We start from the raw sequence: 26,549 nt of genomic DNA, 5'->3' as shown, positions 1-26,549 counted from the left end.
GGCCAGAATTTATAAGCTTGTCTGAAAGTTCAGAAAAAGAGGGGAAGGAGAGCTGAAGTTACACTCTGCTAAACTCAGTGAGGAGAGCTCTGAGAGTGGATTGGAGGAAAGAGACCACCGCCCCCTTGACACAGAACACAGGAACAGAGCTGAGGCTGTCAATCTGCTGGAGCTCCCTATCCATCACCATTATTCTCTTGGTGTCAGGAAAACGTGTCAGAGGTGATTCGTGCTGATAGCAGAGGAACGAGGCAGCAGACAGAAATTACACTTAGGGGGTTATTAAGTAAAGGAAAATCCACTTTGCACTGAAACTGCACTTGGAAGTGCAGTCACTGTAGATCTGAGGGGGACATGCGAGTAAAAAAAAAAAATAGCATTTTTGCTTGCACATGATTGGATGGTAGAATCAGCAGAGCTTCCACGCAGATCTGTAGCGATCTACAGCGTCTGCACTTCCAAGTGCACTTGTAGTACAAAGTGGATTTGCCTTTAGTAAATAAACCCCTTAGCGCTTTTATTTGAGACAAATAAACACTATAGAAGGGTATGCTTTGTTCTTATTTCATGTTTGAGGTTTACAATCACTTTAACTATATGTTTTTAAAGCATAGCTAAAATCACAATTAAAAAATTAAAGCCAAAACTAAACCCATTAAATTAATGGTTTCCCTAAAACAGTTACATTCAAGGCATGCCATCACATTTACTTAAAGTGGAACTAAACCTGTTGATTTAGCGGTTTAAAAAAAATGCATATTTAAAAGAGGAGTATGTGGCTTTTTTTGCACATTCATACTTACCTAGGTGGATGCAGCTTTGGTCCGATGCTGCATCTGTCCCCCGGTGCCTCTGTACTTAGAACCAAGTGATTGAACATCACGATGGCTCGGTTCCTACAGATCCCTGGCTGTCAATCAGTAGCTCTCCTGCTCTGCTGCTCCACGCTCATTGAAGCGATGAGCTGTCACAGGGCGGGGAGCGGCCGTCTCAGGCTCTAAGTGGCTCACTGAGAGGCTGAGACAGGCATCAGTCAAGGCACCGGGTGGATCCAGATTTAACTGTTGTGATGACGCTGTGCGTGGATTGATTCCTGTGACGTCAGCAGAGAGAGGACTTCAGTGCAAAACAAATTGCGCTCCTGTGACCCAGAGGAGAAGCCAAGCCAAACAAGCTCAGGCTGGACTTCTCCATTAAGGCATGCTGGGAATGTCGTCACATTTGCTTGTGCTCTCAATTAAAGGGATTGTAAAGGTATTTTTTTTTTCTCTTAAAATAACAAACATGTTATACTTACCTCCACTGTGCAGCTCGTTTTGCACAGAGTGGCCCCGAACCTGGTCTTCTGGGGTCCCTCGACGGCTGTCTCGGCTTCTTCCCACAGGTGCTTCTCACGCTCACGCGAGCTCCCTCGCATGGTGAGAAGCACCTGCGGGCGCGCTCCCGTGATACAGCCGGCGGCTATAGCCACTCGCTGTATCACACGGCCCCGCCCCCGGTGCGCCGCGTCATTGGATGTGATTGACAGCAGCACGAGCCAATGGCTGCGCTGCCTTCAATCCATCAACTCCAGCCAATCAGCAGCCAGGCTGAGTGGTGAAGAGGAAGTCGGGAGCGAGCGCGGGACTTTCGAGGGGTGTGAGATGTTTTTTCACCTTAATGCATAGAATGCATTAACTTTTTTTTTTTTTTTTTTTTTTTTTTTATTCTGACTCGGTTTGCGAGTGTTGTCTCTCAAAACTAGCAGAATTCAAGCTAATGGGGTGTGCAGTACCACATTGGGCCCCAGGTGTGCGGGGGCACCAGTGACACTCAAATGGTTCAGAGCCATTCAGAAATTCTTGGAAATACTCCGTTCCCAAGCATTTCCAAGTTCAGCCGAGCTGTCCCCAGTATTTCTGAGGCTCTACGGCGTCCCCCACCTCTGGCCCCATGCGGTATTGCAAGCAATATAAGTTAATGCGAAATGAATTATCTTAGTTTCAATTGACTTGGTGGAACTCACTTTGATATGCGAGTGCTTTGGATTACAAGCATTCTCCTGGAATGGATTATGCTTGTAATCCAAGGTTCCACTGTACTCATAATCTATACTGATAACCAATAGCTCAATTTCCAACCCCATAACAGGCAATCTTCTACAATTATTGCAAGGCTCCCATTTTTGCTGCAAAACACCTTAATTCCTTCCAATCCTTCCAAATTTGAGGCATTTTTTTAATGAAATAGCTGCACTATATCATAAAAGAGCCACCAAATGCCACAATTGTATCTTCATAAATGACCCTTAAAAGTATGTCAGGAGTATTTGCATTGTTTTAAGTTGTAGAAAAGAAAACTGGGAGAATAGAGGAATGGCATATCAGGATGGCAAGGAAGAAGCTTGGAAAGGTAGCACTTGGTGAGCAACTCAAGATGCAAAAAACATCAGAAGACTCAGCTATACATACTGTGGTACTGTCCGTCTGTCCCTTTATTTCCTTTAGGAAAGAAAAGCAATCGTAAGCCAAGATCTTTAAAAAAAAAAAAAAAAAAGCTCTAAATGTTCTGCGTTTGGGAACGAGATACAGAGACGTGCGCCGAAAGATGGCAATCTGAGAAAACAGTTAGGGTGAAGTCTATGTGATGAATGCAGCCATTTAGCAGCTGCAAATTTTCCATTCTTTGTGTTATGCCAACACTCCAGAGGTAGAAGAGATGGACAGAGTTATCTAATCTAGACAGATAATCAGCTGGCATCTTAGTGATTCATCACAGATTCTATAACATTCTGTCTTCACCCCTACTGAAGAATGAATCAAACCTTTTACTGCACCACAGTTGTTTAGATCAGCTAAATATACAGTGCACCTGAGCTTGGGTCAAGGGCAATTCATAATTTACAATCGAAATTAATGGGGGCCAATACATTATGTTCAAAACGGGACCCTTCTGAATTATAAAAGGATTAAAGACATTTGTCTATAAAAGTAAAAAACATTTATACACAGGCAAGGCAATTATCAAAGGATACACATTTCTGATTGTACATGCATATATCATGTGATGGTACAAGTCATATGTTCAGAGCTGCTCACAAATTAGAAAAGAAAGAAATATTTTGAGTGCTACACCAGCAGCCATAGAGTGCAAGCCTACCCAAACCACAATGACTTCATCATGGCCGTGGGACATTTTTACATGAGAAATAAATATTACTTTAGCTGGAAATGCCCCATGTTTTTATCCCTCGATGTATTAACATAGTGAGGTATACTCCATCCACAGCTCCCTAGCTTTTTCTAAACTACTAGCAAAAGATTTCTGTCCAGTGGTCCAATTTGGTACTTCTATTACTGACTAATATACAGTCAGCCCCAGTGTGAGCCAATTGTATTTTAATTTTAATTTAATGGTAGTCTTACAGATTATTTTCTTTAGAAACCAGTTTTGTCTTTGTAGAAAAGCCAGTCCCCTGCCAGCATGTAAAGAAGGACCTTTGCTGTCTGTGTTGCCTCTCTGCAGAAGCCTGTCTCTCCAATTGAGCCAAAACTATAGCTCTAACATCAAATACACCCATGCTAGTGTTGATTGTAGAACTCCTGCTCTGACTCAACAGGAGGTACGCTGGACCTCTGCATAGAGACCACTGCTTCCACAAAGAGAACAAGGGATCTTTAATGTAGTATGTTGGGAGGGGACAAGTGTGTCTACTCTGCTTTCTCAAGAAAACCAACTGGGCACACCTTTTGTTTTGATGCACCTAAAATGTATTTGACCAAACTGAAGCTTCAGTTTTAAATGTATCTATTTACTGGTATTTTTTTTATATTTAGAGTGATTTTTAATTCCAGTATTGCATACACTCTCCATTTTCTAAACTATAAACACAGCTTGATGTAAAATTGCATTTTCCATATCTAGATGGAAAAGTTCTATCAAACTGATTTGCCAACAAATCAAACAGATTTGCCAACAATTGGATATGCTGCACATTGACATTTTGTGGATTATATGTTGAATGGCCCTAGAATTTGATGCTGTGCTATCTGCTAAACTCTGCCCTGGAATATATGGAGAAAATGTAAAGCAGGGTAATATTGTAATGATTAATTCAGTAAACTTAAAGAAAGAAAGACCATCAGGTTCAACATTTAATTACTTCTGATGCAGGAAAAAGTGAAACAAAACCCAATGAGAAGGCTAAAATCCTGTTAGAAAATCTTTGTGCAAAAAAAAAAAAAAGTAAATTAATATGCCATTGTATGTGCTACACTGTACTATTCTGTAGGTCAGGGAAAGACTATTGTGGGTCCTGATTGATGTGCGGTGCTTCAAGGTACAATGGGGATAACTATTAACACCTATAATTTTTGGTAAAAAAAGATTCTGCTTCTACGATATATAGTCATCTTAAGTGGACATTTCCTTTTGCTTTACATAGTCCTAGGGTTAAAAAAAAACATACTACCCTTTATCAAAATTAACCTATAAATTACCTACCTAATGGTTACATCTCCTCCAAAATGCCTATTTTTCTAGAGCAAGCATACCCAACCATTTACTCTTCCTGTATAGCAGGAACTCCATACTTCTTTCTAAAAAGGGCCTACTCCCGAACCTGGTCACATCACTTTTACTGACAGTCCCTTTTGGGGGGACCTTCATAGTCAAATAAAGTTTTGATATTTATGACAATAAGCAGTTTATTTAATTTAAAGGATTTTGCTCAAGAGTGACATGAAGAGTACCCACCTATGTGTGTTTGGGCCATAACATCTGCTAATCTGTGTGCAGCACTGCTGCCCCCGCTCTGTGTGGAGGAGGAAGAAGTGGTTGATGTGGTTGATCCATGGATTGCTTGGCTGATCCAGTGCTCCATATTTATACTCCCTTGGCTTGAGGTGGGAGTTCCCTGGGAATCCCCTTGTACTGAGCCTTCATCCTCTGACCCTGAAGAGGTATCTATCCAAGACACAGTTAACGTTAATACACATTGGTCTAATAATCTCAATACAGGGAACAAGAGATTAAAAAAAAGACCACAGTGATGTAACCTGCTACTGACCTGGAGGTGTGTACGCATCCATAGAGGTTTGTACAACCAATGAACGTCGTTTTGATGGCATTGGTACAGCCATTTTCCTTTCTTTATGCTTAGCAAGGGCTGCCTGGACTGCTTCTGTGTGAACATCTGCAACCGTAGAATCATTATTATAATAAAGCTTTGACATTATTACAGTTAAAACTAGTTAGCACTTAAGACTGTATGGCGTATTCAAATTAAGATGGGATACTTTGGCACAAAAAAAAAGTCCTAGTTTTGGTCAACAGAAGGAAAAGTTAGAACCTCTGTTGGGTTTTTATTTCTACATACCGATACAAGATACACCAGGATATAATAGCAAATTGAAGAACAAACTGACATAGCCAATAATAAAATTTAAAAGAAGATCAAACCCAGATCGCAATAAAACCATGACAGAATGTCTAAACTCCAATGGAGTTGTACGTTATCATATGTCACTATTTTCCACACACAATCATTGTATTTAAAAGTGAACCCTAGGCAAGAAAATGTTTAATTATATTCCTCATAAGCCACTATTGTTTTGTAGATAGCCTGTGCAGAGAGCAGAAGAACAGAACTGTGGGTGGGACCCAGCAGGTCCACCTACTACAGGCAGCCTAGAAAACTACAGGTGGGAGCAGGTACAAGACCAGTCACCCTGTACAAGGAAAGAACAGCAGCGATTGGTCTTTATTACAGGAAGCTTCTGCACAAGTGAAATGTTTCAAACTATATTACAATCTAGATCTAGAAAAAATATACATAAGGCTTGCCAAGAATCAAGTAAGAATACAAATGACTCTTGTATTCACTAAGTGCCACCTGTGAATACAAAGAACATCACCCAATTATAATACTCGAAAACCTACAATCTTTCAAATAACTTACCTTTTAATGCTGACATTGACTCATGTATGTTGTTGCACCAAAGCCCCACAGAGATATTCAAGTGTACACTATATTACCAAAAGTATTGGGATGCCTGCCTTGAGGTCAGAACTTTTCAGTCCTGACCTCAACCAGAAAGAACACCTTTGGGATGAATTGGAGTGAAGACTGCGAGCCAGGCCTTCTCGTCTGACCTCAAAAATGTGCTTCTGGAAGAATGGTCAAATATTCCCATAGACACACTCGTAAACCTTGTGGACAGCCTTCCCAGAAGAGTTGAAGCTGTTAAAGCTGCAAAGGGTGGGCCAACTCAATATTGAACCCTACAGACTAAGATTGGGATGGCATTAAAGTTCATGTGCATGTAAAGGCAAGCATCCCAATAATTTTGGTAATATAGTGTACGTTCACCAAAATGTTCTTTTTTTTTTTTCATTGTGGATAGATTGGGGCAGAATTAGAACCATTGTCAAGTTTTTACTAGACATGTGCAGTTTGTTTCTTTCCAAATCTAAATTCTGACAAATTTTTTGATTTCCAGAAACTCTGATGTATCCGAATTTCTGAATCATAATAGGAATCCCTTTTAAAACAAATCCGAAATAAATAATAACAAAACAAAATTTTGTTCAAATTAGAAAACTAATTTGAATTAAAAAATGAATTTTAAATGTAAACATATTGCTGACTGTACCTAAAAGAAATGATGCTGTTTTGAAGCAAAAGGGTATTCAAAATATTAATTTCATTTAGATTTTTCTTCTGTTCGCTCGCTCATTTTTTAATTGATAAAAATAAACAAGTAAAACATTTAGGGCTCTTTCAAACAGGTGATCCGCCTGACAGACTCAGCTTTGCTTAGCGGGGGATCGATCCCGGCAGACGGATGACAGGTCAGTATCTGCTCAGTGGGCTGAAACAGACCTTTCAGAGCCCCGCTCTCCTCTATGGGGAGATCGGATGAAAACGGTCTGTTTTTATCAGATCCGATCCACCAGATGGATGAAAAATAGGGTTTCCATCCGTCTGTATTTTGCAGACAGGATCAGATCAGATATCAGCGGGCGTCAGCGGACATGTCCCCGCTGACATCCGCTGCTCCACAGGACTGAATGGAGTGTCCAATCAGGTACACCTAAAAAACGGATAGGCGGACCTGATCAGAAAGCCTGTGTGAAAGGGGATACATTTTTTAAAGCATTCTTAAACTGGCCATAGACGAGTGGAAAACTCAAAAAAACTAAATTTCTTGGTCATTCCTCTTCCGCATCATTAGTACCCCAATCCAACATGCTAGATTTTGTTTAGAAAAATAAAACAAATGATGGCACAATTTTATGCGCCATTTTCATTTTTCAATCGATGGAACATTTGGTTTTTGACTTGTCTATGACCGGGCTTACTTTACATTGTTTATTCACACACCTGCCTAAAACATCTGCACAGTACTGAACATAAAGACAGCAAAATGTTGACGTCAGATAAAACTTAGAACACTTCACATATTCTCACTAAACCATATTATAAAAACAAAGATGATTACCACGTCAAAAATCAAATCAAACAGTCAGTGTTTCTGGTGAATAAATAATTTTTAGCATAATTTGTGTCCAGATCAACACATATACCTTTTATAAACTAGGACCCTTCAGTTTTTTTTGTTTTTTTTAAATGCTTTTAAAGGTTTAAGCCTGCCATAGATGGTGTGATTTTCTCTTCTACAACCATGGGTGGACGGGGGAATTCCTCCCGCAAAGCTAATGTATTCTCTCGGTGGGGGAGCATGGGGAGCCATCACTACCCAGAGAACTCGACAGTCATTATTGCAGTTATAGCCGCTGGCAATAATCGCATTAAAAATCTGACATGCTGGTTCTACCAAAGTCGATCAATGGATTGACTTTGGTACAATCTTCCTGTCCATAGATGGTTCAAATCTCAGCCAGTCCCTGCTGAACTGGTCAAGATTCAAACCATCTATGTCCGGCTTTACTGTAAATACAAATAGAGAAGAGTACACCCATAGAACTTTTATTGCAAATGTAGGTCAAACTTGAAAATAACTCAGGCAAGACATGGTTTGAGAACAACATCAGTGGTTTACATACATAGTAGGTACAGCAAACCTCTTACGGATCAAACTAGACCATCAAAACCAACCAAGGAAGGTAGAAAAAATAAAAAATATTGGGTGCGCCAATTCCAAGAACCTATTTTCTGCTCTGTAGGATAACAGAAACAAGAAGACCAACATGTTGCTGCACGACTCTCATTACAATTAATAAAAGGACATTGTGTCATACATATTGTTTTTATATATATATATATATATATATATATATATATATATATATATATATATATATATATATATATATATATATATATATATATATATATATATATATATATATATATATATATATATATTTGTATATATAATTTCTATACATTTTTATTTTAATGTTTATATTTACTTTGTGGTTGGAATGACTGCATGTTCTTCTGGGTTAAAATTTTGCTTCCAATCATGCGCAATATTTCTCATGTGGTGTTTTATTGTAGGAAACCAGTACTGCTTAGTAACCAGAAAAAATATGCAGTTTGCTCCTTCAGTAATTTTCTTTTTTTAGAAGGTCTGAATTGTCTCTTGAAATTTGTGTACACACTATATGAAAATCTTATGAGCGTTCTGAATACAGAATTTTCCCTCTGATTATCATATATAGTAATGGCAAATACTGTTACAAGATAGCCTTACCAATCGATAGATATGATCATACACAGTTAGGAGCACATTTTGCAAATGTAGGCAAAAAAGTGACATTTGATGTCGGGGCTTCCTCAGTTTTTATATAATCATCAAAAAACATTCTGTTTTTGGGAACATATCTGCATTTGGCAAGAACCAATCCAGCCATACATATTCAATGTATTTATTTATTGTTCATAATAATCAACTTGAAATAACCTTTCACTAATCTAGTGTCTTGAAAAAGTATTCATATCCCTTGAAATGTACATTTTGTCATGTTACAAACAAAAACCTTAATGTATTTTATTGGGATTTTATGTGATAGACCAACACAAAGTGGAAGGAAAATGATAAATGGTTTTCACATTTTTAACAAATAAATATCTGAAAAGTCTGGCATGCATTTGTATTTAGCCCCCATAACTCTGATATTAAAATCTAAACTAAAATCTAGTGAAACAAATTGCCTTCAAAAGTCATCTAATTAGTAAATAGAGTCCACCTGTGATAATTTAATCTCAGTATAAATACAGCTGTTCTGTGAAGCCTTCATGGGTTTGTTAGAGACCCTTAGTGAACAAACATCTTTAAGGCCAAGGAACACGACAGACAGGTCAGGGGTAAAGTTGTGGAGAAGTTTAAAGCTGGGTTAGGTTATAAAAAAAACATCCAGAGCTTTGAACATCTCACAGAGCACTGTTCAGTCCATCATCTGAAAATGGAAAGAGGCCATCCGCCTAAACTGACAGGCCAGGCAAGGAGAGCATCAATCAGAGAAGCAGCCAAGAAGCCCATGGTAACTCTGGAGGAGCTGCGGAGATCCACAACAATGTTTCTTTTTATTTTAGTCTTCCAGGGCTGAGCAATGTTTTTAATAAATATTGCCGGCTGCTTTTTTTGACAGCTCCAATTACCAGACTTCTTTAACACTGGAGAGACCCACTGACAGCTAAAAGAACCAAGCCTGAAAGAATTGGTATCAGGTATCGGTGCTTTTGCACGAGTACCGATACTTGTGCAAATACTCTGCATTGGCACTGATACTAGTATCCGTGCAACCCTACTTCTAATCCTTTCCCACTCTAATCAAAAAGTAGAGCAACGGCATTTGTGTGGCAAAGATGTATTTCATAATTGCCTAGTTGGTAAAGTTTGAATAAAGACACCAGTTCAACCTATCTGGGTGTGTCAAGTATCAAAGATCTAGATGGCTGCACAACCAACGGAAGATTAAAAAAAAATGCCTTTATTCTAATACCACACATAAAAGCAACACAGATGTACAAACATAGGAGGGGAGAGGTTAACGCATTTCACACTATAACAGTGCTTTCTCAGTGCTTTGAGAAAGAACTGTTATAGTGTGAAACGCGTTAACCTCTCCCCTCCCATTTCTGTGCAGCTGTGTTGCTTTTATACGAGGTATTGCAATAAAAGCAGTTTTAGGATCTTTAGTTGGGTGTGCAGCTATCCAGATCTTTGTTACTTGGATCATTACAGTTGTGACTGGGTTTTCACCCAAGACTATACAGACCATGCAGTCCAGTGCCGACTCATCTTGGAGCAGTGGGAGCTTGCGTTTGTGTGAGTGCGCATATAATTATGTTTTTACCATTTCCCAGATCTCTGTTTAGTGTGCTTAATAAGATGTTCATCTAAAAGTTTTTGGAAATCATCAACACTTATTGCTGCCAACATTGCTTGTGGAAGAGAGTTTCCCACCCTAAGGCCGCGTACACACGGGCGGACTGTCCGTCCAACTAAGTCCGTCAGGCAATCCGACAGACAGTCCGTCCTACTTTTGAATGAACGGACTTGACCACACACGATGAACAGACAGTCCGCTGAAAGCTTGCGCGATGACGTGTACAGCACGTACGACGGGACTAGAAATACGACGTCCAATACACTGCAATGCAACCTTCGGCCGTGTAAATCCTTTCTGAGCATGCGCCATACTTAGTCCGTCCAACTTGCCTACTCACAAGCGGACTGTCCGCTGAAACCAAGTTTGGATGGACAATATTACGGAAATTCTGAAAGACTTAGTCCGCCAGACTGTCCGCTGAACAAGTCCACTGAAGCAAACACGTTTCAGCGGACCAAGTCCGTCAGACAGTCCGCCCGTGTGTACGCGGCCTAACAATAACAAATAAACCGCTTCTCCTCCAACTTCACTGTGCTCATTTACACCAGATACAGTTCTGTGCTCTTTTCTTCTGCACTTAAGTGGGCTTGTGTCTTTTTAAATGACCTGATATTGAACAGTTTTTTTTCCCCTATGCTGGTGTCACCATTAAGATATTTGTGTTTTGTGATCATGTTACCTCTTAGTGTCTCTTCCCCAGTGAAAATAAGTTTCATGAATGCAGAGGTAATAACTGAGATCATAACGGAGATCCCCCAGGCCCCTTATTAGCTTTGTTGCCCTTCTCTGGACTCTCTTCAGTTTCAGCACATCTGTCCTGAGGACTGGTAACCAGAACGGCATACTCAAGATGCGGCCAAACCAGAATTTTGTAGAGTAGTAGAATAAAAGTTATATCTCTGGAGTAAATATCCTTTGCACCTTTTCAAATAAAGAACATGCGATCATCATGACACACTATCAGATCTCACATGACCACTTACCAGACCCTCACACAGAGTAATGACATACATCGTCGTTTTCTGTGATATGCTCTGTTGCCCAGCCAAATAATGCAAACTATCAAAAGACCAAAGACTGACCAAACATCTTACCTGATCGATAGCGTTCATCTCGTGAACCTGAGGATCGCCTGCGATGATACCTAGAGGAAGAGGAGGGGGTGACGGGCGTTCTACGTTCCGGTGGCAATGCTTGATCCACCCCTAGAGGAATAATAATAATGATTACTTTAATGTTCATGAGTTTATGAGTAAGCACTGATTCTAGTGCGAAACGCATCGGCATTTTTGTACCCTTTTCCTTTGCTGTGGATTATTTGATGTGATGGGACCCTCGACTTTTAATAAAAACAAAGGATTTTAAGTTTTTTTCCTGTGTGCGGCTATCCAGAGTTTTTTCCTGCCATTGCCTGCCTACTTTAATGTTCATGTTACTGGGGGAAGACCTACACCAGACCTCATCTTCTCTAAATCCCTGCTTGGATATTTGTATTCCAATCAGCTGGTGCTCCTTCCCTTCTTGGTTTGCCAACATAGGAAGCAGCTTCCTATCATGGTACGCCTGCAGGCTCACTCCCGCTCCACGCTGCCTGCATCCACAGACACTGACAGTGTGGCTTGGCCCCGACCCTTGCTACTCGTCACAGGATTTGACGAACAGCAGGAGTCAATGGGGAGAGCTGTCACAGCGCTGGATTTAGATCAGGTTCAGGTAACTATGGTGGGGGGGCAGATTGATAACTAAACATTTTTTTTACCTTAATGCAAGGTAGGCTTTAGAAACACATAAACCTGCTCCCACCACCTTCTAAAACCTTTTCTAACTACCGTATATACTCGAGTATAAGCCGAGATTTTCAGCCTCTTTTTTGAGGCTGAAAGTGCCCCCCTCGGCTTATACTCGAGTCACCGCTGTCTGACTGCCCGAACAGCGTGTCGAGCAGACAGACAGCGGCCATTCTACCTTTCAAAAGCCGCGCCTCTGCCTCCGCCTCCGCCTGTGATAGGCGGAACACTCAATTTCCCAGCAGTCAGTGTTCCGCCTATCACGGACATCGGCTCATCCTCGGATGAGCCGATGTCCGTGATAGGCGGAACACTGACTGCTGGGAAATTGAGTGTTCCGCCTATCACAGGCGGAGGTGGAGGCAGAGGCGCGGCTTTTGAACAGGGGAATGGCCGCCAGGGCGCCGACGAAGAGCGGCGATCCTGGCATGGGACGACACGGAGGCTCGGGACGGGACGACACGGAGGCTCGGGACGGGACGACACGGAGGCTCGGGACGGGACGACACGGAGGCTCGGGACGGGACCGGACGGAGGCTCGGGGCACAGGTAGGCTGGACACACAAGGCTGCACGGACACACACACACACACACACACACACACACACATGGATGGATGGACACACACACACACACAGGGATGGATGGATGGATGGATGGACACACACACACAGGGATGGATGGATGGACACACACACACACACACACACACACACAGGGATGGATGGATGGATGGACGCACACACACACAGGGATGGATGGATGGACACACACACAGGGATGGATGGATGGACACACACACAGGGATGGACGGACACACAGGGATGGACGGACACACAGGGATGGACGGACACACAGGGATGGACGGACACAGAGGGATGGACGGACACACACAGGGATGGACAGGCATATCTCACCCTCGGCTTATACACGAGTCAATAGGTTTCCCAGTTTTTTGGGGGTAAATTGGGGGCCTCGGCTTATACTCGGGTCGGCCTATACTCGAGTATATACGGTACCTTGTGAAAGGAAGATGTATATACTTACCTATTCTGAGGACCGGTTAAGTGATCTCGTCAGCGGCCAGTTTCAAGGCCAGTTCAGACTACCCCTCTGAGAAATCGCAGAGCATTCACTGCTCCAGCTGCTCTGCGTTGCCTCTGTGAGGGGGGTAGTGTAATGCACAATTAATCACATCGTCATGCTCCCTTTTTGTACTAACTTTATTTGAAGTGTACAAAACATACACTTGATTCAATGCAGTGCAATTCAGACTGGTGTGCTGCGGTAAAATGCAGCGCATTGCTAGGCAGCGTTGTAATGTGAATGGGACACATGGGAAATACTCTGTCATAAGGCCTCGTTCACACCTATGCAGGTTGCATATTTCAGGTGCATTTTACATTTTTCAATACACGTTTTTGATCCATTGAAGTCTATGGAACCAAAAACCAGAAAAAAGTGCCTGGCTCTTTCCATAAAATGCATAGATATGAATGGGACCCATAGGAAACCATGTTAATTGGACTGTAGTACATTTCTGCAAAACTGAAAACGCACAAAAAAATGCATAGGTGTGCACCAGGCCTTACAAAGCAGGAAAATATCTGTAACTGCATATAGTGTGAATTGGCCCTCAGAGGAGATGAGATATCGATGATAATGGCTGAAATAGGATTTAGAACAAGGTGGTAGTAGGTTTAAGCATAGTAGAAATAACCTGGACTTCCAATTAAAATTTTCTGAACACGGTTGCTTTAATTGTAGAGAGAAAATTTGCCTCATCTTCAATCTGCCCTAGACATGTGCAATTCTGTCCGTTTGCTGCCCCGGATTGCAGGTGCAGGGGTCTAAGGCTAGGGTTCAAACTTGTCCAGTTTCCAGTGCATTCTCAGTTTTGCAGAAACGCACTACAGTCCATTTAACCGGTTCCCGACCGGCGCACGCCGATGTACGTCGGCAGAATGGCACGGGCAGGCATATTGGCATACAGGTACGTCCAATCTTTAATGCCGCACTCGCGTGCCGGTCGGGACCCCGTGAGTCCGGTTGCGTGTCCCGCGGACTTGATCGCCGCGGGCATACCCGCGATCGTCTCACGGGGCGGCTGAACAGAGAAATGCCGTTGTAAACAGCATTTCCCCATTCTGCCTAGCAACTAGTGAAGCTGATCTCTGCTCCATGTGATTGGAGCAGAGATCAGTGTTCACTAAATGAAAGCCCAGCCCCCCACAGTTAGTAACACACCCCTAGGAACACTTAACCCCTACACTGCCATCCCCTGGTTAACCCCTTCACTGTCAGTGTCATTTACACAGGAATCACTGCATTTATATAGCAGTGATTGCTGTATAAAAGACAATGGTCCCAAAAATGTGTCAAAAATGTCCGATGTGTCCGCCATAATGTCACAGTCACAATAAAAATCGCTGATCGCAGCCATTACTAGTAAAAATAAAATGCATTAATAAAAATGCCATAAAACGATCCCCTATTTTGTAAACGCTATAACTTTTGCGCAAACCGATCAATAAATCGCTTATTGTGTTTTTTTTTTACCAAAAATATGTAGAAGAATATGTATCGGCCTAAACTGAGGGAAAAAAATTTTTTTTAGATATTTTTGGGGGATATTTATTATAACAAAAAGTAAAAAATAATGCGTTTTTTTTTCAAAATTGTCGCTCGATTTTTGTTTATAGCGCAAAAAAAAAAAAAAGATTTGCAGGGGTGATCACATACCACCAAAAGAAAGCTCTATTTGTGGGAAAAAAAGGACGCCAATTTTGTTTGTGAGCCACGTCGCATGACCGCGCAATTGTCAGTTAAATCGACGCAGTGCCGAATCGCAAAAAGTGGTCTGGTCTTTGACCAGCAAAATGGTCCGGGGTTGAAGTGGTTAACATGGTTTCCTTTGAGTCAAACGAATACATCTGTGCATTTTCAAAGGGTGCCTTTTTTGAAAGGGATCTTTAGTCCCATAGACTTCAATATAGAGGTTTGAGTGAGGGGAAAAATAAAAAAAAGACTTTCGCTTACAGCAGAAGCAGTACTAAGCCATGGTTAAGGGTAGGTTTTATTCTGTTGCAATGCTATTTTAGAGCAACTGAGAAGGAATTTGTGAATTAAGCTGGCCAAGTACACTATTACCAAAAGCAACGGGACGCCTGCGTTTACACAGACATGAACTTTAATGGCATCCCAGTCTTAGTCCGTAGGGTTCAATATTGAGTTGGCCCCCCCTCTGCAGCTATAACAGCTTCAACTCTTCTGGGAAAGCTGTCTACAAGGTTTGGGAGTGTGTCTATGGGAATGCTTGACCATTCATCCAGAAGTGCATTTGTGAGGTCAGGCACTGATACGGTTGAGAAGACGGATAGAGTCCGGACCTCAACCCAATAGAACACCTTCGGGATGAATTAGAACGGAGACTGTGAGCCAGGCCTTCTCATCCAACATCAGTGCCTGACCTCACAAATGCACTTTTGGAAGAATGGTCAAACATTATAGCTGTAAATAGTGGGTCAACTCAATATTGAACTCTACAGACTAAGACACCATTAAAGTTCCTGTTGGTGTAAAGGCCAGCGTCCCAATACTTTTGGTAATATAGTGTATATTTAATTTGTCCCAGATCTGCTTTACTGCGTTGATAAGTATTTCCAAGCTGTGCAGCCACATTTATAAATGTCCCCCATAGACTTGCATTGTGGGAAGATGGCATACAGCACAACAGCGATGCAGACCACCCCCCTCTACCCATGTAATGAACAAATATGGCTACCCACATCGACAAAGACAATTACAATCTATACATTGAAACATTTGTATAACATTAAAACAAATTGGCAAGAATTATTTTTCATGCAAGATTATTACAGTGACTAGGTTAGAATATAAAAGAGTATAAAATGTATAAAAATGGAAAATCCAGCTGTAAGCATTTTTCTGCCCAATTTATATCCTGGCATGACTGTGAATTTGCATATTTCCTGTTTGAGTATAATAGATTTTACTAGGCTGTGTATGCTTACCCCAATGTGCGGAAGAAATATCTACAGTATAATTTGTACATTGCACTACTGTGTGCATGTTTCAATGCAAAAAATTCAGGCTACGTAAACACAATGCTGGCAGATTCTACGAGTGCTGGCTGAATTCTGCAAGTATAAATACATTCAGGCAAAACTAATATGGATTACACGTTAATAAATTGAAATTTATTCACATCAAATGTGTGTCATTTTTGTATAAAATGTTTGCTCTACCGATGAACATTTAATGACAGTGACAACGTTTGCAAGGCATTTTGGGTTTTCTAATAGCTCTGCCTTAATGCTTTTGTATAATGACTAATCAAAGGGCAATTATAATGGTTTGAAGACATGTATTTTGTAAGATACACACACACACACACAGTGCCTTGCAAAAGTATTCACCTCCCTTGGCTTTTTACCTATTTTGCTACATTACAGCCTTGAGTTCAATGTTTTTTTAATCTGAATTATATGTGATGGATCAGAACACAATAGTCTACGTTGGTGAAGTAAAATTCGAAAAATATATACATAAAGCCATTTTTCAGAAATAAATAAAATGCTAATTGGCACGTGCGTATGTATTTACTCCCTTTGTTATGAAGCCCATAAAAAGCTCCGGTGCAACCAATTACCTTCAGAAGTCACATAATTAGTGAAATGATGTCCACTTGTGTGCAATATAAGTGTCACATGATCTGTGACTACATATACACACCTTTTTGAAAGGCTCCGGAGGCTACAACACCTAAGCAAGAGGCACCACTAACCAATCACTGCCATGAAGACCAAAGAACTCTCCAAACAAGTAAGGGACAATGTTGTTGAGAATTACAAGTCAAGGTTAGGTTATCAAAAATGTTAAATCTTTGATGATCTCCAGGAGCATCATCAAATCTATGGAAGAACCAAATGGAAAGAAGATGGCACAACAGCAAACCTGCCAAGAGACAGCTGCACCACCAAAACTCAAGGACCGGGCAAGGAGGTCATTAATCAGAGAGGCAGCACAGAGACTTAAGGTAACCCTGTAGGAGCTGCAGAGTTTCACAGAAGAGACTGGAGTATCTGTACATGGAACGACAATAAGCCGTACGCTCCATAGAGTTGGGCTTTATGGCAGAGTGGCCAGAAGAAAGCCATTACTTTCAGAAAAAAAAATGGCACGTTTTGAGTTTGCGAAAAGGCACGTGGGAGACTCCCAAAATGTATGGAGGAAGGTGCTCTGGTCTAATGAGAGTAACATTGAACTTTTTGGCCATCAAAGAAAACGCCATGTCTGGCGCAATCCCAACACATCACATCACCCAAAGAACACCATCCCCACAGTGAAACAAGGTGGTGGCAGCATCATGCTGTGGGGATGTTTTTTCAGCAGTCGGAACTGGGAAACTGATCAGAGTTTAGGGAAATGTAACTGTTGCTAAATACAGGGATATTCTTGAGCAAAACCTGTACCACTCTGTGTGTGATTTGAGGTTAGGACTGAGGTTCACCTTCCAGCAGGACAATGATCCCAAACACACTGCTAAAGCAACACTTGAGTGGTTTAAGGGGAAACATGTAAATGTGTTGGAATGGCCTAGCCAAAGCCCAGACCTCAATTCAATAGAAAATCTGTGATCAGACTTAAAGATTACTGTCTACAAGGGCAAGCCATCCAACTTTAAGGAGCTGGAGCAGTTTTGCAAGGAGTAATGGGCAAAAATCCCAGTGGTAAGATGTGGCAAGCTCATAGATACTTATTCAAAGTGACTTGGAGCTGTGATAGCTACAACATTTTTAAGGGGTGAATAGTTATGCACATTGACTTTTTCTGTTATTTTGTCCTATTTGTTGTTTGTGTGTGTGCGCAAGCACTGGGTGAGAGGTGGGGTGGGGGATTGTAAAAGGTACATTGGTGAAAGTGGGGGAGGGAGTGTGCACAGGGCCACACTGGTGAGAGTGGGGGTGAAGTATCCATAGGTGCAGTAGTCGAAGAGGGAATGCAAGTATGGTGGGGTAGCGCAGGTGGTGAGAAAAGGGGGTGCAGGCACGTAGTGTGTTGGGAGAAGGGGGTTTGCAGGCATGGTAGATGCTGAGAGAAGGGAGGCTGCAGGTGCAATGGATGCTGAGAAAGGGGAAGCTGCAGGTGCAGTGTATGCTGAAAGAAGGGAAGTGTAGGTGCATTGCGTTGAGAGAAAAGAGGGGCTGTAGAAACTGTGGGTGCTAAGACAAGACAGGTGCAACATGATGATTGGCGAGGGAAGGGGGTGCAAGCACATTGGATTCTGAGAAAAGAAGGGCTGCAGGTGTGGTAGATTTTAACAGAAGTAGAGGTGCAGCAGAGTGGATGCTGAGAGAAAGGGGGTGCGGGATTGATGAATGGTGAGAGAAGGGGGAGCTGCAAATGTGGTTCAGGAAGGGGGTTTGATAGCCAATAGGGGGCGACTGCCTTGACGTGAGGGGGAGGCTGAGTGACAGTGGGAAAGGGGGCTGGCTAATGCTGCAGTGAGATGGTTATGTCATAGTGGTGGGACTGGCTGACATTGTAGGATTGGGGTGGGTGGGGCGGGGTCTAGGTAATTGGTGTGCACCAAGCAGCAGCTATAGAGAGGCTTGCCAGGCCACCTGGATGCTGGTATGAATGCTTACTCCTTAGCTCAGAGTCCACCCCCTTTCCCAGTTTACACTGAAAATCGGAAGTAGATTATCTGAAAGAAATGAGGGATGGGAGGGGAGTCACTGCTCTAACTCATTCACTTTTGTGTGTAATATTCATCTTCAGCTATTAAGTTCTGGAAACATGATTTTACAACAAAGGAAAATGAATAAGCTAATGCGCTGACTAGAACCCAACCACCATTTAGTGGTAGGGAACACTCTCAGATTAAGAGGCTTCCTATGGTTTCATAAAGGAGCGCTCCTGTCTGCCCTGAAACATGTAGCCACACCCCCTCCACTTCCTGCCACCATCACCCAGCTCAGAGAGGTGTGTGGTTTGGAGCCGCAGCCATCTTGCTACTGCCGGAAGCCTGAAGCCTGATAGCTGTACTTTTTTCACCAAGAACTCTGCTTCAGCTAGCCACCTGCATGCAGAGCTCTGCAGCTTCATAGAGATCCTATGGAGGTCTATATGGGTTTATGACCAGCCTTGATCCACTTTTAATTAGTGAGTGCGTTTTAATTGTCTTATATTCTTTTTAATAAATCTCTACACCTAGATGGAGGTGCCCTCTCATGTTTGTTTGTTTTTTTTACAACAAAAGATGATGAAAATAGGAGAAAACTAACCTAATGTTCCACCAGCTGGTTGGATAAAACACAAAACATTTTTTATGAAATATTTCAAATTCACCCGATTAAAAAAAATAGAAAATATTTTTTAACATATTTGTAGACCTGATCATAAACCAATAAAAAATAAAATAAAAAATAAAGTTTAAAGAGGAGCGCCAGGCTCCCCACAAGCAGTTAAGACCACTTAGGCTAAGATCACCGTGGCACATCTGACCCCAAGTGGTCAAATCCAGTCCCCCACCCCAAAAATGGCAGTGGAGGGTGGAGGACACAAACAAGCGGAACTTTCCCTTTTGGGTGAAGTTTTGGTTTAAGAATTCAAAATGTGAAACAAAGTTTTAAAGCCCAGTTCATTAAGGTCTTGTTCACACCAGATCGAGGTATAGTAAATCAAACATTCCAAGTGCTTTTTCTGCACCACATTCAAAAGGCGCTGTGTGTGTGTGATCTGCTGTGGGTGTCAATATAATCCTATTGATATCCCAAATACAGATTGCAAACACTGTGCATTTGCCCCAACCAGATCACGTGGTACCGCAGTATAACACGATCTGGTGCAGTGTGTTTTTGAAAAGTAATGCTTGCACTACTTTTGGTGCAATACAGTGAGATTTCAGCCTACTCAAATAAATAGGCTGAAAATTGCACAGCACTGAGTCGCACAGGAACCCAAACGGCATTCCTGGGCTATTTAAGTGAGGACCATCCCTAAAGATTCACAGCAGTCAGTCATATCTCACTCTCCTAATTTGACTTTACAAAAGGTAATAACTGCGGGGGATGATATAATGGAGGTGGCCGAGGTACAGTTTTTCAGTGGCTTTCTCCAAGGCTATAAAGTTTGTATAACTCAAAAGCAGATTCTTTATAAAATCATGTGCAAAATCAGAGCTCTTGCCCAACTGCAACCAATTTTTATGTTTTTTTGATTGATTAAATAAAAGACCACAGCCCCATAACTCAAGAATGCAATGTAGTACATACCTGGAGGTTGAGGCAGATATGCTCCTATTAACTTTGATCTTTTCTTCTCATAACCTTTCTGTGTGATATCACCTGAAAAATACAAAAAAGAAATGCATCAAGTATATAGCATTATTTAAACTATACCCATCACATAACCCTGACTTGATCAGTATCAGGGAGTCGATCTATAGACATATCTGGTTTGAGTTCTAGAACACAGTTTATGTTGAATCTCTTTTATTAAGTTTATAAACAGTACATAGTAAAAAAAAAAATTAGAGTGTTAGATCATTTCCAATGACTGCATAAGTATACATTAATGCCGTATTAATAAGATCTAGCACACCCTGTAAACAAGGCTCTTGCAGAGGACCATATTTAGGGGCAGATGGGCATAGAGAGAAAATTGCGGCTGTAGTTCTGGTGCGCGGAAACCACCGCTGCAGCATATTTTTGCCCATAGACATGTATTACAATAACTCATGTACTTGGTTGTATGCATGTAAATGCCAGTACTCACTTTTACATGCATACGGGTGTATATTTCATTATGATCCTACATGTGCAGTGACCACGCTTCTTAAAAACAGCTCAATCAACTCAAAAGGGATATTCTAATGATAAGTGCCGCTTGGATGGTTAACTCAGGATCTGACTTTCTATAACTCTTCAATAATCCAACTGTAAGGTCACTCTACTATAATTCCTGACTTTGTATCAGTCCATCTGGGAGTGTTGGATGTTCCTGCCCAGCCTTCGGTTGGGTGGTTTACCTTAAGCTTGTACAAAAAAAAAATGCTTTGGGATAGTAGGGAGGGAGCAGCCCACAGAAGTGGCCACTGGGCCACAAATGTTCCCAGACAAACCAACCATTTGAACGTTGCACCAGACTTTCTTGTCTTGGCATGCATTTAAATACTTTAGGTGAAATACGGATCCAGATCAATGATGACTGCTTCTCTAAAATGTAAGTTCTAAAGTAACACCCAGCTTCCATTAGCACAAAGGGAGAGGAACAAGTCATAAGCCAAGTGACCTGCCAACACACCATAAACCTTAAATATTTTTCCTAGCATCAAAATCATAAAAAACTTTTACATGCAAAAAGACAGTAACTAAGGACTTTCTTTTCAGTGCTTGCTTCCAAATACATGCTACATGAAAGAAAATACCGCTGCACTATTTTTAGACATGAAAGAAATTGTCATTCACAAACCAGTTTGTTATTTATATGCTTAGAACAGAGAAGAAATTATGACAAAATCTTTGTGAGTAAACAAATCAAGTTGCTCTTGTTGGCAATGAACAGCGAAGACAGAGATTTCGTGAGATAAACCTTCTAAAGCCAACAAATATAACTCAAGCAACAGGCATCAACCATCAATAAAACACATGGACCTACTTCACATGACAGTGCAAAGCACAATGACATACAAAGTCAACCCATAGAAGACAGGAAAAAAAAGTTTTCTTCAAGAAGAGGAAGCAGGAAAATGTCAATATAGTCCATATACTACTAGGGACCAGTTCTGTGGATATAAGTTTCCAGGGAAGAGCAACAGTGCAGGGAATTGACTTTTTAACCTTCACCTCCTGAGTGATACTTGTCCAAGCCTGGTGTAAATCATTCAAAACCACCCGAAAGAGCACGCAATACCACTTAATGCTGTATTAATGTCCACCCCACTTTTCTTTTTAATTTATTTTATGTAATCTGCATTTCCAATTTTTTTTTTTTTACACGCAAGTGAGGAAAAAAGCACCATACAGAAAAACCCTTTCACACTGGGGTGGTGAGGGTGTTAGTGGTAAAGCGTCCCTAGTTTTAGCACCACTTTGGCACTTTTAACCCAGAAGGGGTTAAAAATATCCACTTAGCACTGTTTTATATCAATAGGCAGTGGAGGTGGAGGAGCGGTGTATATACCGCTCCTCCACCGCCCCAAAGATGCTGCTTGCAGGACTTTTTTTTTCCTGTCCTGCAAGCGCACCGCCCCAGCGTGAAAGCACTCGGGCTTTCACACTGGGGTGGCTTGAGAGGTGCTTTACAGGCGCTATTTTGTAGCACAAAAATGCCTGAAAAGCGTCCCAGTGTGAAAGGGGTCTAAAAGTAGTGCAACTAAAGTAATATGACATATAACTGACAATGAACAAAATTGTACACAAGCGTAATATTAACCAGAAGCGATGGCATGGGCCTCTAAAGGGGCCAATCTCAACCCCTATGGCAGGTACGTAGGAAAGAAAAGATTGAGGCATCCGGGTGAACAAATGTCTATGGTAGAAACCTCAAGGCCCACTGGCCAAGAGGGTCAGACCATGGGGTATACAAAAAAGTACTGGTTCAAATATACTAGGGCCTATAGAGAAGAAAAGCTGTGGAAAGAGCTCATACCACCACCGTTGGAGGTATTGAAGGCACTGGCGAAGGGGGTTCCAGGGACCCTGAAGCCCCTGTCGTGTAGTGGGTCAATGTGGCTCAGAGAGCGAAAAAATTACTATAATCAACCTTTACATGTGACCCTCCATTCCTGTGCCTCCATCATATTGTTCACCAGTCGTACACATTCTGCATGGCAGGGAACCCGAGTGTTTTTCTAATAAATTCTGCACTCCACTTTTAATTTGAAACCAGGGAACATTGCTGTTCAAAGATAACAAAATTAAATAGTTACATAGTTGGTCAGGTTGAAAAAACACACCAATCTAGTTCAACCAAAAAAAGACCCCATACAATCCCATATACACAATCATACCCACAGTTACATAGTTATATAGTAGGTGAGGTTGAAAAAAAGACACAAGACCATCAAGTTCAACCTATGTGTGTGATTATATGTCAGTATTCTCTTGTATAGCCCTGTATGTTGCAGTCATTCAGGTGCTTATCTAATAGTTTTTTGAAACTATCGATGCCCCCCCCCCCCCTGCTGAGACCACCACCTGTGGAAGAGAATTCCACATCCTTGCCGTTCTTACAGTAAAGAACCCACTACGTAGTTTAAGGTTTAACCTCTTCTTCTCATTTTAATGAGGTGCCATGTGTCTTGTTAAACTCCCTGCCGCAAAAAATGTTTTATCCTTATCGTGGGGTCACCAGTAGGGTATTTGTATATTGAAATCATATCCCCTCTCAAGCGTCTCTTCTCCAGAGAGAATAAGTTCAGTGCTCGCAACCTTTCTTCATAACCAATATCCTGCAGACCCTTTGTTCGCTTTGTTGCCCTTCTTTGCTCCATTCCAGTATATCCATCCGGAGGACTGGTGCCCAGAATTGGACAGCAGACTTCAGGTGCAGCCGGACTAGAGTCTTGTAGAGTGGGAGAATTATCGCTTTATCCCTGGAGTTAAACCCTTTTTTAATGCATGCCGATATTCAGTTTTTTTTGTTAGCAGCAGCTTGGCATTGCATTCCATTGCTGAGCCTATCATCTACTACGACCCCTAGGTCCTTTTCCATCCTAGATGGACCCAGAGGTTCTCTCCCTAGTGTATAGATTGCATTCATATTTTTGCCACCCAAATGCATTATTTTACATTTTTCTACAATAAAACCTCATTTGCCATGTAGTTGCCCACCCCATTAATTTGTTCAGATCTTCATGCAAGGTTTCCACATAATGCGGAGAAGTTATTGCCCTGCTTAGCTTAGTATCGTTAGCAAATAGAGATTTAACCGTTTACCCCATCCTCCAGGTCATTTATGAACAATTTAAATAGGATTGGTCCCAGCACATAACCCTGTGGAACCCGACTAGCCACCTCTGACCATTCAGAACTACCCATTTATCACCACCCTCTGAACTCGCCCTTGTAGACAGTTTTCCAACAGACCTTATTTTGTGCAGTAAACGTTTATGGGGAACTGTGTCAAATGCTTTTGCAAAATCCAGATACACCACGTCTACGGGAGTTCCTTTATATAGATGGCAGCTCACCTCCTCGTAGAAGGTTAATGGATTGGTTTGGCAAGAACGATTCTTCATGAATCCATGGTGATTACTGCTAATGATACAGTTTTCATTCTTGTAAAATCTTGTATATAGTGCCTTATCATCCCCTCCAAGAGCTTGCATACTATGGATGGTAGGCTAACTGGTTTGATCCATAGGAAGGCGAAAAACCCCAGCAAAGCGTTATTCAATTTGCTACAGCAGGGGAAAAAAAATCCTTTCTGATCCCCTGAGAGGCAATCGGATATTCCCTGGATCAAATTTACCTATAAAGGTTAGTATCTAGTTATATTATGTTATTAATTATATTATTATATTATGTACACCTAGGAAAGAATCCAGGCTTTTTTTTTAAAGCAATCTAATGAGCTGGCCAGAACAACCTCTGGAGGGAGTGTATTCCACATTTTCACAGCTCTTATTGTGAAGAAACCTTTCTGTACTTGGGGATGAAATCTCTTTTCCTCTAGACATAAAGAGTGCCCCCTTGTCCTCTGTAATGACCTTAAAGTAAATAACAACACCAAGTTCACTATATGGACCCCTATGTATGTGGGCATTTTGATCCTACCCCCCCTGTAATCTCCACTTCTCAAGAGAGAATAGATTCAGTTCCTCTAATCTTTGCTCATAGATGAGCTCTTATCAGTTTGGTTTCCCTTCTCTGCACTTTCTCCAGTTTCCTGATATCCTTTCTGAGAACTGGTGCCCAAAACTGAACTGCATATTCCAGGTGATGTCTATCTAAAGATTTGTACAGGGGCAAAATGAGATCGCTCTCTGAAGTCCATATCTCTCAATACAAGAAAAGGGTTTCCTCGCCTTGGAAACTGCAGCTTGGCATTGCATGGCATTATAAAGCTTGTGATCTACCAAAACCCCCAGATCCTTCTCCACCATGGATTCTCCCAGTTGTACTCCCCAAATTATGTATAATACATGCATATTCTAAGCCCACAAGTGCATAACTTTACATTTATTAACATAAAACCTTATTTCCAAAATGATTGTGTACAGTCAGCAATAGTGACACCTTAGTCCAGGGGTAGGCAACCCAGGGCCCTCCAGCTGTTGAACTAGATTTCCCATGAGGCATTTCAAGCAGTATTAGTCTTAGGACTAAAATGCCATTTTAGTTTTAGTCCCATTTAGTCTTCTGCAATTACTTTAGTCTTATGCCGCGTACACACGGGCAGACTGTATGGCGTACTTAGTCCGTCGAAACACATTTCAGCGGACAGTCCGCTCGTGTGTGGGCTTCAGCGGACTTTTTCAGCGTGCAGTCTGGCGTACTAAGTATTTCAGATTTTTCGAAATTCTGTCCGTCATACTTTGGTTTCAGCGGACAATCCGCTCGTCAGTATGCTAGTTCGACGGACTAAGAATGGTGCATGCCCAGAAAGGATTTACACGGCGGAAGGGTGCTTTGCTGTGTATTGGACTTCCTATTTCTAGTCCCGTCGTACGTGCTGTACACGTCATCGTGCAAGCTTTCGACGGACTGTTTGTGTATCCGTGTGTGGTCAAGTCCGTTCAGTCGAAAGTATGACGGACTGTCCGTCGGATTGTATGACGGACTAAGTATGCCATACAGTCCGCTCGTGTGTACGCGACATTAGTCGTATTTAGTTGACTAAATCTTCAGTACATTTTAGTTGACTAACATGTCCTACGTTTTAGTCAACTAAAATCTTCAGTACATTTTAGTCGTCTAAAATCTAATGGGTATAATTAAATTGTAATGCATTAGTGAACATTTCTCAAAATTTCCAAACTCATTATATACTGCTGGAGGTAAAAATCTCATATGCTATTATTTATGGTATTAAGGCATGAATATGCACTACAGACCAGTGTTCATTTTGAATGAAATTTTCTATTTAGTTTTAGTCTTAGGCCGCGTACACACGGGCGGACTGTTCGCCCAACTTTGTTTGTCAAACAGTTTCGGCAAACAGTCCGCTCAAAATTAGCATGGACGGACATGGCCACACACGGCACTTTTTGAGCGGACTGTTTCAGCGAACTGTTTGCCAAACAGTTCGCTCAACTTTTGAAATGAACGGACTCGCCCACGTAAGGCAGAGGCAAATCCGCCCATTTCGAGCGCGTGTACAGGTAGGCGGGCCAGCGAAGGAGACGTCGCGGGCTCCGCCGCCTGGAATGGACTTAAAGGGGAACCCCAA

At 41.7% G+C, this 26,549-nt stretch overlaps 1 protein-coding gene across 4 annotated transcripts in view; it reads right to left on the bottom strand.

Annotated features, from left to right (window-relative positions):
• DIP2C (disco interacting protein 2 homolog C) overlaps positions 1-26,549 on the bottom strand; it is a 689,547-nt gene that overhangs the window by 341,889 nt on the left and 321,109 nt on the right. For all 4 annotated transcript variants that reach the window (XM_077491128.1, XM_077491125.1, XM_077491127.1 and 1 more), the window contains 4 exons: positions 20,429-20,500; positions 11,436-11,546; positions 5,048-5,173; positions 4,735-4,944 (listed from right to left, as the gene is read on the bottom strand). In XM_077491128.1, coding sequence (XP_077347254.1) covers positions 4,735-4,944; positions 5,048-5,173; positions 11,436-11,546; positions 20,429-20,500 — 519 coding nt within the window. The remainder of the gene's footprint in view (positions 1-4,734; positions 4,945-5,047; positions 5,174-11,435; positions 11,547-20,428; positions 20,501-26,549) is intronic.

The sequence above is a fragment of the Lithobates pipiens genome, unplaced genomic scaffold (genome assembly GCF_037356315.1).
Source record: "Lithobates pipiens isolate NorthernLeopardFrog02 unplaced genomic scaffold, aLitPip1_a1.2 Scaffold_19, whole genome shotgun sequence".
NCBI lineage: Eukaryota > Metazoa > Chordata > Amphibia > Anura > Ranidae > Lithobates > Lithobates pipiens.
The sequence above is the reverse complement of the archived record's forward strand: the minus strand, read 5'-3'. Positions and strand labels throughout refer to the sequence as shown.